This window comes from Hemitrygon akajei, chromosome 11, assembly GCF_048418815.1.
Source record: "Hemitrygon akajei chromosome 11, sHemAka1.3, whole genome shotgun sequence".
In the NCBI taxonomy this organism is placed as follows: Eukaryota; Metazoa; Chordata; class Chondrichthyes; order Myliobatiformes; family Dasyatidae; genus Hemitrygon; species Hemitrygon akajei.
Window position 1 is genome coordinate 115630141 of NC_133134.1, and position 17012 is coordinate 115647152.

Genomic DNA, 17012 nt, shown 5'->3' on the forward strand with positions numbered 1-17012 from the left:
TAAGATAGCAAATTCAAGGATTGGGAACAGATTAGATTTCAGTTACTAAGAGCCAGGACAGAACATGAGAGTAAGCCTGCAAGGAATATAAAAGCAAGCTGTAAAAGCTTCACAAATATGTAAAAATACAAAGATTAATAAGGGAAATTATGAAAATGCAGTTAAATTAGAAAATTTCAATGAACTAGACAAAGTCAATATGTATTTACAAAAGGGAGATTGTAGTGTGAGGGTATAACCAGTGCAGTAGCTGAGGGAAAACCAGCGAATGCCACTTATTTAGATTTTCAGAAGTCCTCGGATAAAGCACCTTATTAGAAGTTAGAATGAAAAATTAAAAGATAGGTGTTATATACTGACATGGATTGGGAATTGATTGGCATACAAGATATGGTGTTAAGTATAAATGGTCATTTTTCCGAATGGCAGGCGGATAATGATCGGGCCTGAATGAGGAAGAGGGGTGCATGTAACATTTACATATTTATTATAACGTAAGGACATGTTAAGGCTCTTCAGATTCACAAACCCCATTATCACCCTTTCGCAATGACGTGGGCTCAGGAACCGCCCACTCTGCGTCATCGCTTTGCGCCGGAAGTATTGCCCGCTGGTGACGCTTGGGAAGATGAACGGACTGGAGTTTGAGGATCCTTACCTGGTGGAGGAGCTGAGTGAGGAGGAGCCTGTGTCCAGGTGAGGGAACTGAGGGAGGGGGAAGGGGCAGGGGAGTGAGACCAGGGATGGGAGGCAGGTACAGCCACCGTCACCGTGCGGTCGGCAGGGCCACATCGTCCCAGTAACCTGCCAGTGTTTTTGGCCATCACAGGCTCTCAGTAATTCCAGCGATTGGACAGTTTCGTTCGGCCTTGAAAGGTTTGGTCCTGAACTTCACTGGCTGTCACAGCGTGTGGGTGACATTCAGCGTAGGAATGCCGAACCCAAGTTTACATCGTTTCGCATGACTCTAGACAGAACCCACTCTGTCTAGGAAATTTGCCACTCTTTATTTATCACTCTTGACTGGTCCCTAGTTTAATAATTTCCCCATGACGCTGCTTAGTTTTACTGTAAATTAATTCGTAGTTGTTTCCATGTTTATTACAATATCACAATTATACGTTTTGAGGAGAATTCATTCTGTCAGAAGTTTTTTCTCGGACAATTGCAAAAGACGTTCATTTTGGTCTATCTTGACAATATGTTTGCATTTTGCCTTTTGGTAGCTTAAAATGCTGCAAATATTCTGTTCAAGCCATATCAAATTAATGTTTCACATCAAATATCTCCTGTCACATCCACGACTCATTCTCTATTTCTGCCCCCTCATTGGGATCTGCCCTCGTGGTTTAATTTTATTTTTGTTTTCCCTTATAGTTTTATGTTATCCTAACTTCTGTAGTGGTTGAACTTAGACAGGTAGGGCTCTGCCCATCACAGGAAAAACATCGTTCCTCATCAGTAGCAGAAAGGTCACCACAGGGACTTTAGCTAGTGGTGACGGCTGAGATAGTACTAATTGTTGTCAAATAAATGAAACAGTAAAAGTAGATTTAATATTAACTATAAATGAAAATTTTAAAATGTTAATGGTAGACAATTAATATTAGAAAAGGAAAATGTTCAGCAGATTAAGCATCATTTGTGAAAAGAGAATATGGGTTAACGTTTAAGCATTTTACGATTGGTTAGATTTAAATCTTCTCCAATTAGATTTAAATCTTATAGATTACAATGGGGGTACTGTTGCATATTGGTTAAGCCACCTGACTAACATTCAGAGACTTGGGCTGTTGGTCTGTAAACATTTGTTTGAATCCCCTCGCAACAGCTGGGATAATTTAAATGAAGTAATCAATCTGGAATTAAAACATTGTTCCTTCAATGATGAACACTAAACTACTGTATTGTGGTTACAATTTCATTGGATCATTCATCCTGTTCTTCATGTATGTGTAGAACTCCTTGGGGTTTTCTTTAATCATACTTGCCAAGGCCTTCTCACGTCCCCTTCTAGCTCTTCTATGTCCATTCTTAAGCTCCTTGACTACCTTGTAACTCTCTGATCCTTGTTCCCTGAACCTTAAGTAAACTTATTTCTTTCTCTTGACTAGATGTTCCACATCTCTTATCAACCAGGACTACTTCTCCCCACTATCCTTTGTCTGTCTCCAGAACCCCATGCAGGTGCTCCCGAAACAATCTCCATATTTCCCTAAGTATATTGTTCCCAATTTATGCTCCCTAGTTCCCACCTAATAGAATCAGAATCAGGTTTATTATCACCAGCATGTCACGTGAAATTTGTTAACTTAGCAGCAGCAGTTCAATGTAATACAGAGAGAGAAAAAAATAATAATAAATCAATTATGTATATTCAATAGATGAAAAAACTGTGCAGAAACAGAAATACTGTTTTTTTTAAAAAAAGTGAGGTAGTGTCCAAAGATTCAATGCCCATTTAGGAATCGGATGGCAGAGGGGAAGAATGTTCCTGAATCACTGAGTGTGTGCCTTCAGGCTTCTGTACTTCCTACCTGATGGTAACAGTGAGAAAAGGGCATGCCCTGGGTGCTGGAGGTCCCTAATAATGGACGCTGCCTTTCTGAGACACCGCTCCCTGAAGATGTCCTGGGTACTTTGTAGGCTAGTACCCAAGATGCAGCTGACTAGATTTACAACCTTCTGCAACTTCTTAATAGCATCATAATACACCTTCTCCCCATTAAATACTTCCCCATACTGGCTGCTCCTATCCCTGACCAAGTCTGTGGTAAGATATGGGGATTTGTGGTTACTATCTCTAAAATGCTCGTCCTCTGAGAGGTCTGTCACCTGACCAGATAGATACATGGCTGAGTAGCAGCTCCAGTGTAACCTCTTCTTTATTGGACTGGTCTACATATCGTGTCAGGGAACCTTCCTGGACACACTAACAAATTCTACCCCATCTAAACCTTTTACACTAAGGAGGTGCTATCAGTATTAGGGAAGTTGAAGTCACTCATGACAATAACTCTGCACCTTTCCAAACCTGTCTGTTGATCTGCTCAGAGAGTCTCTGCTGTTATTGAAAGGGGGAGGGGTCTACAGAATGCTCCCAACAGAGTGATTGCTTCCACAAAATGTCCAATCCCGATACGCTTCTATCCCTCATCTCGCTTCTTTCTGGATAACAGACCCAACTAGTCCCCTCCACCACCACTCTCCTAAGTCTGGTGGAACTTCACACTTCCTTCAAACCAAAGGTGTAGCCCACGGTCCCCCTATGCCTGCGTTTTCATTAGCTTTGTGGAACAGTCCATGTTCTAAGCCTACACCAGCATTGCTCTCCAAATCTTCCTACGCTACATCGACGACTGCATTGGTGCTGCTTTCTACACCCATGTTGAGCTAGTCAATTTCATCAGCTTTGCCTCCAGCTCTTAACTTCACTTGGTCCATTTCTAATACCTCTCTCCCCTTTCTTGATTTCGCTATCTCCATCTCTGGAAACAGAATATCTACTGATATCTTTTATAAACCCATTGATACTTTTTGCATTAAAATAGACACATTTTAACTGACTGCAGTTATGGCTTTTCTGCAGCCTATCCTTCTTTACGGCCTCTCTATATACTGCAACTGTCTTTATGCCTATTGAGCCATCCTCTGAGCTGTCACTCGGCTTTCGTTCCCCTTGCCAAACTAGTTAAAACCCTCTGCAAGAGCTCCAGCCCATTTGCCTACAAGGATGTTGATTCCTCCTCAGGTTACAGTGTAACCTCTCCTTTTGTACAGGTCATACCTTCCAAAAGAGATCACAAAGATCTACAATTCTGAAACCCTGCCCCTAGCACCAACTCCTCAGCCACACATTCATCTACCAAATAATCCAGTTCTTCCTCACACTGGCGCTGGGCAGAGGCAACAATCCAAAGATTGCTACCTTGAGATCCTGCTTTTTAGCCACAGAGCCAGAAATCTAGTTGCTGTGGCTTTCCACCAGTAAGTCATACGTCAACTGTATCCAAAGCGGTATACGTGTGGAATGGTCACAGGCGAATTCTGCACTATCTGCCTATTCCCTTTTCCTCTCAGGAGTCACCTAACTACCTGGCTCCTGCAACTTGAGTGTGACGACCTCCCTGTAGCTTCCTCAATGAGCTGAAGGTCATCCGGCTCCAGCTCCAGTTCCCTAACACGGTCTGCAAAGAGGTGAACTCAGATACACTTCTCGCAGATGTACCAATCAGAGAGACTGGAGGCCTCCCAGATCTCCCACATCTGGCATGAGCAGCACACCACTGACCTGAGATCTATTCTCAGTACTCTAGCTGGGCACGAATAGAAAAAGCAAGAGAAACCTGGCCTCCATCTCTCCTTGCCAAAGGATCTTGTTTCCCACTCTAACTCTGTCTCACTCACACTTAAACCTAACTTCTTTTTATTGCCCTTTGCCAAGTGCCTAAAACCCAAACAATCTCAGGCTCCACAGAAAGTCCTGAAGGCTCTCTCACTTTTTAAATCATTAAAAAGATCTGGAGTTTAAACTCCACAAAGAACTGTCTCAGCAAAAAGAGAGAGAAATAAAAATTAGAATGCAGTTTGGTATTTGGCTAAATAAGTTTTAAATACTCAATGGCATGGCCATAGATTTTGAAGCCAAAGCACCAACTGTTACTCTCTGGTCACTCTGTTCCTCAGTCAAATAATAGATACTGTTTTTGCAATGTCAGCATGGTTGGTGAAGTTGAAAAGGTTCTCTCTATTCTTCCTGAATGTAGTTTAATGGCGAAAACAAGGATTCAAAGGAAAGGTGACGGGAATGAGAAAGAGAACAAGTTGCCGGTGTACAGCAGTCTAATGTGATTGTTCCATAGGAGTCAGTGTAGGTTCAATGAGCCAAAAGCGTAGTCTGTGACCATCCATCAGTGTTATTAGAACTTGTCACGTTTGAAGCAGCATGTTTCAGAAGCCTTGTTTTAAATGAAGATGAAAGCTTTGTCTCCTCCTTCCAGTTCTGAGGATGAGTTGGACGTTCTACTCCACGGCACGCCTGAACGCAAGCGCAAACTGATCAGGGAGTGTTTAACGGGTGAAAGTGAATCCAGCGATGATGAATTTGAGAAAGAGATGGCAGCAGAGTTGGATTCCACCATGAAGGTTATTGAGGGGAGCTGGTCGCTCGTTCCTGAAGGTATGTTTAGGAATGTTTCTCCTAAAATTACTGTGTCTCTAGTTTTACTGAATATAACCCCAGTGATGGATTTCTAAAGAGTAAATAGATGTTTAGTCAATTAATTAACTTCATGAATATTACAGATGAAACTAAAGGTGTGGATGAGATTCACTGGTATCAAACTCTAAGTTTCAAAGTTCAAAGTAAATTTATTATCAAAGTATCTATCTGTTACCATGTACCTCGAGGCTCATTTTCTTGTGGACATTTACAGGGAAATAGAAATACGATAGAATTTGACAAAAACTACACACAGAGTGACAAGCAACCAGTGTGCAAAAGAAGAGAAATTGCAAATAAGGGCATGAATTATACAAAGTCCTCAAAAAGTTGTAGAATCAGTTCAGGGTAGTAGTGTTTGAAGTTAATGTATATGCGCGAAATGCCGGAGGAGTGCAGTAGGTCAGGCAGCATCTATGGAACTGAACAAACAGTCAACATTCCAGGCAGAAACCCTTTATCAAGACTGGAAAGGAAGGGGGTAAGATGCCTGAATGGGGGAGGGGAAGGAGGATAGTAAGAAGGTGATGGGTGAAGCCAGGAGGGTGAATGAGTAAAGGGCTGGAGAGGAAGGAATCTGATAGGAAAGGAGAGTGGACCATGGGAGGAAGGTAAGGAGGAGGGGCACCAGGGGGAGGTAATAGGAGATGAGAAGAGGGAAGAGTCCAGAAAGGGGAATAGAAGAAGGGGGGGAGGGATTTTTTTTTAAACCTGAAGGAGAATGCAGTATTCATTACATCAGATTGGAGGCTGCCCAGACAGAATATAAGGTGTTTCTCCTCCACTCCACTGTGGGACAAGAGGAGGCCGTGGGCCAACATGTTGGAACAGGAATAGGAATTAAAATGTTTGGCCACAGAAGTGCTCGATGAAGCAATCCCCCAATTTACGACAGGTCTCACCAATGTAGGGGAGGCTGCATCAGGAGCACCAGACACTGCAGACGACCCCAGCAGATTCGCAGGTGAAGGGTTGTCTGGGGCCCTGAATGGAGGCAAGGGAGGAGGTGAATGGGCAGGGGTAGCAATTTGTCTGCTTGCAGGGATAAATGCTGGGAGGGAGGTTAGTCAGGAAGGACAGATGGACACAGGAATCACAGAGGGAGCGATGGGGGTGGAGTAAAGATGAGTTTGGTGGTAGGATCCCTTTGGAGGTGGCGAAGTTGCACTGAATGATGTGCTGAATGCAGAGGCTCATGGGGTGGTAGGAATTCTATCACCGTCAAGGCGGAGGGAAGTTGGGATGAGTGTGGATGCTACGGAAATGGGGGAGATGTAGGTGAGGACAGCATCAATGGTGAAGGAAGGGCAGCCCCGTTCATTGAAGGAGGAGGACATCTCTGATGTTCTGAAAGGGAAAGCCTCATCTGGGAGGAGATGCAGTGGAGACAAAGGAACTGAGAAAAGGGAATGGCAGTTTTACAGGAGACTGGGTGGGAAGAGGTAGAGTCAAGATAACCGTGGGAATCGATAGGTTTATAAAAGTCAATCGGCCTCTAGAGATGGAGAGAGAGAGAGATCAAAAAGGGAGGGTGGTGTCATTGAATGAAGTTATCCATGCCAATTCAGACATCTGATGGTTGCAGAATAATAACTGTTCCTGGTGCCAGTGTTGTGGAACCGCAGGCTTTTGTATCACCTGCACAATATTAGCAGTGAGAAGCGAGCGTGGCCTGGATAGTGGGTTTCTTGTGGCAGCACAGCACGTAAATGAGCTCAGTGATGGGGAGGGCTTTGCCTGTGATGGACTGGCCTGTATCCATCACTTGCTATAGACTTCTCGATTCCTGGGTAACGTTGTATCCATACCAGACCCTCATGCAACCATTGTGTTTGTAAGTTTGCAAAAGTATTTGGTGGCATGCCAAATCTTCAGAAGCCTCAAGAAAATAGAGGTACTGTCGTGCTTTCTTTGTGATGTCACCTGCTGGTCCCAGGACAGATTCTCTGATACGTTGACGCCAAGGAATTTTAAGCCATTCCGTAATGAGGCTCATGGACCTCTGGCCTCTTCCTCCTACTCGATGATCAGCTCTTTGGTTTTGCTGATGTTGAGTGAGAGGTCATTGTTGTGGCACCACTCAACCAGATTTTCATTCTCCCCTCCTATATGCCAAGTTGTCACCACCTTTGATTCAGCCAACAGTGGTGGTGTCTTTAGCAAACTTAATTACTCCATTGGAGCTGTACTTAGCCAGAGAATCATAAAGTGAGTAGAGCAGGGGACTAAGCACATTGCCCCATGGTACACCAGCGCTGATCGGGAGTGTGGAGGAGATGTGTTACCATTTCATTGGCTCTTCACTCAACTTTGAAGCACCTGGATTGGTATCTTGTAACCACAGAGGGGTGGAGGGAGAAAACTCTTCCAAGTTTTGCACCAATTGCAAATAAATAGCAATATGAATATGCAAAAAAGAATTACTGTGGGATATTTGTCAAGTTACAGTTCCCTTCCCTGATTGCAGTTTTAGCTATGTTTTACTGCACTTGTGTGGTACCTGCTCTATGGTACTATGTAAAGGGTGTATTGAATCTAAACTGAGTTATACCTGCCTTGTATGTGTTTTAAGGGACAATGTACATGGAGTTTTACTGTCACTAACCCATGTTGGGGCAGTTCCAGATGGAGCTTTGTTCTTTATTTGATAGTCACTGTACCAATCCTGTGACTTTCAGTTCTCTCAATGCTCCATGCCTTGCAGACTAGTATTTTGTCTCTCAAAAGGCATTTTTACAATATTTTGCTGTTAATCTCTTTGGTCTTTCATCAGGTGCTTCCTCCAGTGTTGTAAGCTCCCAGTCACAAGCAGCTCCCCAGCAACAGTACTATAACGAAGTTTACTTTGACTCGGACTCGGAGGGAGAAGATGAGCAAGGTGGGAAGTACTTCACTTGTTCCGGTCCCTTATTTGCAGTTGGAGAATGTGTAGAATGATGTTGACTAGGGGAACTGTGATAGTCACAAATCAGCTCTTTCAGGGACCTTGGGAAAAGATTCAGTGCATGCTGAGGTCCCTCGAACTTTCTGACTTGTGAGAGTGGTTTATTATTGGTGCCCTGAGCACCTCCAGTGGCTTCAGCGTCATGCTGAATAAAGCAAACTTGACTACGGTTTCCAACCCTATGATAATTTTACAAGGACCCCTTCTGCAAAAATTAGTTTCTAGACAGAATCAGTTATTATCACTGACATGTTGTGAAATTTGTACTTCTTGTTTTGTGGCAGCTATACAGTGCAAAACATAAAACTTAAGTTATAAATAAATAGATAAATTGTGCAAAAGAAAAATAGCGAGGTGGTGTTCATGTGTTCATTGACTGTTCAGAAATCTGATGGCAGTGGGGACAAAATTGTTCCTAAAATATTGAGTGTGGGTCTTCAGTTTCTGACCACCTCCCTGATGGCAGTAATGAGAAGAGGGCATGTCCAAGACAGAGAGTGTCCTTAGTGATGGATGTCAACTTCCTGTGGCACCGCTTGTTGGAAGATGTCCTTGATAGGAGGTTTGTGCCCTGATAGAGCTGGCTGAGTCCACAACCCTTTGCAGTGAGTTAAGCACTTGCAAGTGGCTTTGCAGGCTAATAGCCCACTCTCAAGGGCAGTGCAAAGATTAATCATCAGCAAGGCTCCAAGAGCACTGTTTCTGTGACATGAGCAAGGGAGAAGTAACCTATTCATTGGAAGAGAAGGAACAGGGGGTTATTGGTTTCACACGATTCACATTCCATGTTGGTAATATTCTCACTCTGTACTTAAAATACATACTAAGAGGTCAGGTAATGTCCTGGAAACCTGGAAGCTTTAGAGAGGATGCAGGGGAGATTTATTTAAATGCTGTCTGGATTAGAAAGTGTGAGTTATAAAGATAGGTTGAGCAAGCTAGGGCTTTTCTCTTTGAAGTGAAGGAGAAAGAGAGGTGACTTGATAGTGGTGTATAAGAGGCATAGATCGAGTGGAATTTTACCCAGGACAGAAATGGCTAATACCAGGGGGGCATAATTTTAAGGTTGTTGGAAGAAAGTATAAGGGGATGTCAGAGTTAAGTATTTTTTACACAGAGAATGGTGAGTGAATGCATGTAACACCCTGCCGGAAGATATATTAAGGGCATTTAGGAAACAGTTAGATATGCATGTGGACAATAGATAAATGGAGGGATATGCAGGAGAGAAGGATTAGATTGATCTTAAAAGTCAGCATAATATTGTGGGCTGAAGGGCCTGTGCTGTAGTGTTCTATATTCTATAATGCTTTATTTTGCAAATGAGAGCTATTTTGTTAAAGTTGGTTTTCGTTTACTGCAAATTTGTGAGGGTTTGTGCACAATTTACTCTTTGAAAATGGCTTTAACTGCTATGGTTGTCCTTGCAGAAGGAGGCTGTTCACAGGATAAACACAAGAAGAGGCAGAGGCAAAAGGTCCTGACAAATGACGAGCTGTTGTACGACCCAGATCAAGACGACCGCGACCAGGCCTGGGTTGACATGCAGAGGAGAGGGTGAGTGTTAAACTGTATTCTCAAACCATTGGAGCTTCTAGGTTGTACAAATGTAGTTTCTGAGTTAGATTTCAACAGCTTTGACTTAATAGCCAAAATCAAGTTAGGAACCAAGTTGTAAACTTTGTTATCCCTGCTTAGTTCTGCTCTCCAGCATCCTGCTGATTTCAGTAGAACCAGGTGACTGGAGTTTGGAATATCTTTTACATCTGGTACTTGTTCTAAGATTGAATTCTACTGTCATCATATTGGTATCCAGTTTCGTTGTTATTTTGGGACACTGGCCCAGAAAAATTTGTGAGCATTAGTCTTAGCATGGATCTGTTGTACGAACATAACTGGTAATGGGTCCAGATCGCAAAGGTTACAGAAATCTGAACAGTGGAGGTAAGTATTGGTGCTCAGTTTGCTTTATACCAAATTTGTCACCGATTTAAAAAAAAAACCTTGCTAATTTTAATAAGAGCAGAGTTATGTGGAAAAAGCAGGATTCATAAGAATATTTAAGAGCACTACCTCAAATAAATCATGTCACAAAGCTAATTAATTAAAACATTTATAGGCAGATGTCGCCAGACTTATTAATGTTATATAATTGGATAAAATGTATATTTATGGCCCTTTGTTCTATATCTGTCAAATTTTGTTGTGATTGTTTAAAAGGCACAACTGTACAAGTTGCCTCCAGTGTTCTGCATCACAAAGCTATGTGGGCTGTCAGTAAAGATCTCCCAGTGTAGTTCAGTTGTAGATGAGTGAGTGGTGGGCATGTGATTTAGGAGTAAGTTCATGTTACACAGAAGTAAATGAATTAATAAAATTGATGGGATTATTCTAAGAATTGAAACTGACATGATAAACCAAATGTGTATGAAACAAATTTGATACAAAGTTGAATAGTTGAATTTATTTGTTCCTCATCTAACATTTTCAGCTTTGCTGTCTGTTCCCTTTGTGTTTATCTAAGCTCTGTTTAAATCTGTCTCTGCTCACCTCAGTTCTGTGCAATTTCTACATTCTCACCACTCTTGCTAAAGTTGTTTCTTCTAAATATCCCATTTGATTTGTTGGTAACTGCCTTGTATCGAAGTTGAAGGTTTTCTGCTCACTATAAGTAGATTTGTTTCACATTTCTAAACCTATTGGTTTTAGACATTACAGTCATCCCTCGGTATCTGCGGGGGATTGGTTACAGGACCCCCTGCAGATACCAAAATCCACGGATGCTCAAGTCCCTTATAAAATGGCGTAGTATTTGCATATAACCTGCGCACATCCTCCCGTATACTTTAAATGATCTCTAGATTACTTATAGTACATAATTCAATTTAAATGCTATGTAAATAGTTGTTATACTGTATTGTTTAGGGAATAATGACAAGAAAAAAACCCTGTACATATTCAGTACAAACGCAACCATTGTAGCTCTTCTGGGAACACTGATGCTGCCTCAGCATCAGCCGATGCCCATTCTCCATGATCTTTAAGTTCTTGAGGCTGTAGCACTTTCCATAGCTAGCCAGCCATCCCTTACTAGCCTTAAACTCCCTCCTCTCACTCACAACACAAGTAGCGAACGAACAAGACGTGAGGCGAACAATGCTCAAACAATGAGCGCTGGGGAGTGACTGAGGATCTGTGAAATGGCAGGAGGCTAGAGCAGGGTATGCCTACACATCACTTCATTCGCTTAGTGCTCGGTGCACGGCAAATTCAAGTTTTGCTTTTTGGAACTTTCTGGAATTTTTTTCCTGAATATTTTGGATCCGTGGTTGGTTGAACCCGCGGGTATGGAGGGCTTACTGTATTCAAGCCAAGTTATGCATAAAAATTGTAACTCTGTTCCCAGAGTTGATCTGGTGGAACTCTGTCCTTTACAAATAACTATCTTGAACTCACATGAGCTGCAGGCAAAGTTGTTATCCATTTCAATTACCTGACCAACTGTCCTGAACTTGAATACCCTGTGATATCCCATTAAAGTATCCTTTGGAACTCATTCGATTGCATCAACTACATTATCTACCTTCTCTATCCCACAATATGTAATTCAGTTGTAAATCTGTTAAAACCTCAGGGGCAACATATCTCTTATTATTTATTTTGTAGGTATCGTGGACTTAATAAGCAACCAAACATGTCAGAATCTCTACCAGTTCCTAGCAGTGATGCAGTTTTGAACTGCCCATCTTGTATGACAACTCTGTGTCTGGACTGCCAACGGTAAGCAGCAGCAGTTAACGTGTACGTTAGTGGGCCTGAACCTTTTGGCCATAATTTTGTGTTCACGTTAGTCCAAGGGCAATATTGAGTTCATTGGTCACAAATGGGATGGCAGGACTGCTACACTAACAAGAGAGCCACCCGGACTCTTAGATATTGCTTATCAGCACTAAAAGGTCCTGATGTGGCATTGATCAAATGATTTCAGTCTCCTTTGCTTATGCAGACACAGTAACCTCAGCAATCAGCACCATCAGGGAATAACCATTCAAATGTCAACATTCTCTGTGTGTGTGTGTGTAAATGCTGTGGTTGATTTTTTTTGTTGTTTGAGGTTAGATGGCAGGCACTGTAGATGTTTGAATTCTAAAGTGAGATAAAAATGTTGAAGACACTCAGCAGGTTAGGCAGCATCTGTGGAATGTGATATAGTTTACAGTAGCAAAAAAAGTAGAGACGGATAGAACAAAGAACATGTCAGGATGTGATCAGGTGGATTAATGTGGCAATTAAAAACCCAATTCTGCTCCTGTATCTCATGTTGATTATAGCAGACATGCCTAGAAGAGCAGGTTACACTATTAAAAAGAAAAAACAAGTCACGGATGGATAGGTGACAAATGGGAAGTTATGATACAAAGAATGAGAAAGTTACCAGAAGTTGAGAAAGTTCATGAGGGTGCAATATGCTCACATGGAAGATAAGTTGTAATTCATTGACCTAGAATGGAATAAGATAGAGAATTAAAGTGGCAGGCAACTGGAAGTTCAGAGTCACTCCTGCAGTCTGCAGGTGCAATCTGTTTTTTATTTTTCCCAAAGGAGAGCAGTCTACTGAATACAGTAGACTAGGTGTTAAGTATAAGTGAATTCTGGCTCTAACTGGTAGTAAGAGGTGACAAAGTCAGAGTTGAAAATTTGCAGTAATATGGGAAAGTCAAGTCAATTTTTATTGTCATTTTGACCATAACTGCTGGTACATAGTAAAAATGAGTCAACGTTTTTCAGGACCATGGTGTTACACGACACAGTACAAAAAACTAGACTGAACTACGTAAAAAAAAAAACACAGAGGAAGCTACACTAGACTACATAAAGTGCACAAAAGCAGTGCAGGCATTACAATAAATAATAAACAGGACAGTAGGGCAAGGAAAGCGCTGGTAAATGGGAATGTGATAAGAATAAATGACCAGGGAATTACAGGTATCTTAGGTATCATTGAGACCTGAATGTTGGAACCATTTCAAATAAAGGCAATTATGTTTTAAATGTTATTTGGAGACTGACCATTACAGATTTAAGAGAAGTATTGTTTAAAATTTACCTATGGTTCAACAACCCTGCCATTGCTTATGCATTGTATTTCATATTGTGAGTTTTAAATCAGGAGGGTGAACTCAACTATTGATGTAGACACACAGCTCTGGCCATTCATCCTCTACCCCTATCACCACCCTTTGCTATTTATGTGTTCATTCAACAGAGCACAATTTTTAGTTGAATACCACAATACTTAAATCATTTGGTTTACATGAAGAGGAATGTCCTTTTATAAATATTCTTTTTCTTTTAGGCACGACTTGTACAAGGAGCAGTACAGAGCTATGTTTGTGATGAATTGTATCATTAATAGAGGAGAAATTCTCCGGTACAAGAATCCTTCAAACAGGAAGAGAAAAAACAGGTGCAAGAAGGTGAAATATCCCAGTGAAGATACCTCTGTCGGTTCAAAACAAGATGAGGGGGAAATATATCATCCAGTGCGCTGTGCAGAGTGTTCAGTGGAAGTAGCTGTTTTTGACAAAGATGAAGTGTATCATTTCTTTAATGTTCTGGCCAGCCATTGTTAATGTCACAAATACTTTTTTTTTTAAAAGTCCTGTTGATTTACTGAGTCCATCCACCTCTGCAATGGAGTAGTTAACTGTTCCAGTAGTATCAATCAGTATGATACAGCCACTTTCAGCTGAGATGCGTGTAGACTCAAGATGGGTACTCGGCTTCATGACACAGACACCATGTCTTCCATATTGGCTCGCTTATTTTGATTAGTGGCATGTTAAATTTTTGCTAAAATATTGATCTGGAGTGGGAGGCTAAGAAAACTGTGTAGCTTGGCAACAGAGAGGGCAAGATTGGAAGTTTTCAAATTGAACCAAATCACTGTGGTAAATCTTCATTAAGTTAATGATCGTAGGTTTTCAAAGATCTTGGATACCTTACTAAGTGTAGACAGGAACAGAAAATAAAGGAAGTTATTGTTAATTTCCTTCAAATCCATTGACTGCAGGCCCAATTTACTTATTTTGTATCTCCTGACCGACTTGGACTTAGACTATATATACACACAATATGCAGGATTTAAATGTATGTCTATCTATTTCCCCGAGTTTCCGTAAGCAAGACATACTACAAACTCCAGACAGCTCTGAAGGTCGGGATTGAAGAAAGGCTGCTAGAAACAAGTTAGAGGAGCAGAATTTGGCCCATCCAGTCTGCTCGGATCCATCTTGGCCGATATATTTGCCTTCTCAACCCTATTCTCCTGCCTTCTCCCTGTAATCCTAGTCCCTCCACAGCCATCAGTAGCAATGATTCACCACCTTCTGGCTAAAGAAATTCCTCATCTCTATAGGAATGGCCTGTTCACCCCCACTATAGGAAACATCCTCCACATCCACTGGGTTTCAATGTGATTTTCCCCACTCCCCCCATTCTTTAAAAATCCAGCAAGTATAAGCCCAGGCCAATCAAACATTAATCCTTTTGTGTATTTAATATTTTAATGAGTAATCTTGTGTTTATGTGTTGTTTCATTAATCATTCTTGTCATTTCATTAATTACTGGTTATGTGTAAAAATGCATTAATTGCAAACAACATCATGTGATATGTGCTCCCTCAAAGTAAACTCAAACTGGACCCATATTCCTGGACTCTCGTATTTCTTTGAAGTTACAAAATATAACATTGGTGAATTGTCGAAGGTTGCGGAGAGACATTGATAGGATGCAGAAGTGGGCTGAGAAGTGGCAGATGGAGTTCAACCCGGAGAAGTGTGAGGTGGTACACTTTGGAAGGACAAACTCCAAGGCAGAGTACAATGTAAATGGCAGGTTACTTGTTAGTGTGGAGGAGCAGAGGGATCTGGGGGTACATGTCCACAGATCACTGAAAGTTGCTTCACAAGTAGATAAGGTAGTTAAGAAAGCTTATGGGGTGTTAGCTTTCATAAGTCGAGGGATAGAGTTTAAGAGACACAATGTAATGATGCAGCTCTATAAAACTCTAGTTAGGCCACACTTGGAGTACTGTGTTCAGTTCTGGTCGCCTCACTATAGGAAGGATGTGGAAGCATTGGAAAGGGTACAAAGGAGATTTACCAGGATGCTGCCTGGTTTAGAGAGTATGGATTATGATCAGAGATTAAGGGAGCTAGGGCTTTACTCTTTAGAGAGGAGGAGGATGAGAGGAGACATGATAGAGGTGTACAAGATATTAAGAGGAATAGACAGAGTGGACAGCCAGCGCCTCTTCCCCAGGGCACCACTGCTCAGTACAAGAGGACATGGCTTTAAGGTAAGGGGAGGGAAGTTCAAGGGGGATATTAGAGGAAGGTTTTTCACTCAGTGGTTGGTGCATGGAATGCACTGCCCGAGTCAGTGGTGGAGGCAGAAACACTAGTGAAGTTTAAGAGACTACTAGACAAGTATATGGAGGAATTTAAGGTGGGGGGTTATATGGGAGGCAGGGTTTGAGAGTTGGCACAACATTGTGGGCCAAAGGGCCTGTAATGTGCTGTACTATTATGTTCTATGTTGGTGACATGGTATTTTTAAAATGAGCCCAAGATGGTTACCACCCTATTAAAGCAGAGCAAGATGTTAGAAATAAAAAGCTGTGAGAAACAGTCAAGTCTAAAAGAAGCAGATCGGTACGTGGTGAGACATTGCATTTTTAAAATAAAAGACTAAACAGAAGAATTCAGAGTTCATAAGGAGTGAGTACTGAGTATTAATCATTAAGAAAAAAATCAAATGGCTAGCTGCAGAAGAATGATTGGCAGGTTTGATTACACAACAGCTAATTGGCTTGTGTATACTGAGCTATTGGAAGAGTATTTTGAAGCAAATAATAACTAATGAGAATGAATACCAATTTTGCTAAGTGCAATTGGGTTTAAAGGAAAAAAGTTTGCTTCAAAGTTTAACTGCTCCAACCAAACCAGCAGAAATATGCATTGCAGAAATGATGGAAGAACACTTTGAACCAACACCATTGTTGATTGCAGAACACTTTAGATTTTATAAGGGAAGTCCCATTTCATTGTGATTTTACAGTGTGAGAATTAACAATAGACAAGCAATATGGTTTATGCCCAAAGTGAACGGCAAATTAAAATGGAATTGGACACTAGCTCAGCTGTTTGTCGTTCCACAAAATGAATTTGAACAGCATTTTAAACTGAAGCCTAGAGTTATACAATTAAGAACTTATACTGGCAAAAAGATGACTCCTGTGGAAATGACATTCGTGACAGTGAAATACAACAATCAACAAGCCACATCGAGCTGGTCTATGGCAAAAACAAAAGGACCAGCATTCTGTAGGTGTGATTGCCTGAGACAACTACAACTTGATTGGAGATCCATTCACAAATTTTGTGCCACTTCCCATATGAAAGTGATGCCACAACTGTCTTCATGCTGAACACTATGAACCATTGTTCAACAGAGGACAAACTGCTGTTGGTGCCAACCTCTCTCCCCGATTGGAAAGCATTATGGACCAAGGACCACACTGCTGAGAAAAATCATGAAAGTGTTAAAATCAGTGGTACAACTACAACAGTTTTTGTAGGCAATGTATCAGTTACTTGCAAAATGCGGCTTGGTTTTAAGCTGGAAGAGTGCTCAACAAGCTTCAGGAAAGTTACAAGCATTCGGCTTTTGTGAGCATAAATTTTGTGAGCATCGATGCAATGCTCCTCAGACAGGATGAAGAGGTCAATACTCCCCAATGCCATTAGGCTTTACAATTCAACCACCAGGACTTAAGAACTTTT

At 41.5% G+C, this 17012-nt stretch overlaps 1 protein-coding gene across 1 annotated transcript; it reads left to right on the forward strand.

Annotated features, from left to right (window-relative positions):
• The first annotated feature begins 589 nt into the window (after positions 1-589).
• eapp (e2f-associated phosphoprotein) lies at positions 590-14875 on the forward strand. The gene is made up of 6 exons (XM_073061550.1): positions 590-696; positions 5001-5179; positions 7995-8099; positions 9596-9722; positions 11832-11945; positions 13522-14875. Exons 1-6 carry the CDS (start codon positions 629-631, stop codon positions 13796-13798), a joined length of 870 nt encoding a protein of 289 aa, XP_072917651.1. The 5' UTR covers positions 590-628; the 3' UTR covers positions 13799-14875.
• The last annotated feature ends 2137 nt before the right edge of the window (positions 14876-17012 follow it).

What these genes read in the sequence shown, in the direction of transcription:
- eapp (XM_073061550.1), top strand. Translation starts at nt 629, where the DNA reads ATGAACGGACTGGAGTTTGAGGATCCTTACCTGGTGGAGGAGCTGAGT. An exon ending in GGAGGGAGAAGATGAGCAAG is followed by an intron (nt 8,100 to 9,595) that starts GTGGGAAGTACT and finishes TTGTCCTTGCAG; the next exon opens with AAGGAGGCTGTTCACAGGAT. An exon ending in CTGTGTCTGGACTGCCAACG is followed by an intron (nt 11,946 to 13,521) that starts GTAAGCAGCAGC and finishes TTTTTCTTTTAG; the next exon opens with GCACGACTTGTACAAGGAGC.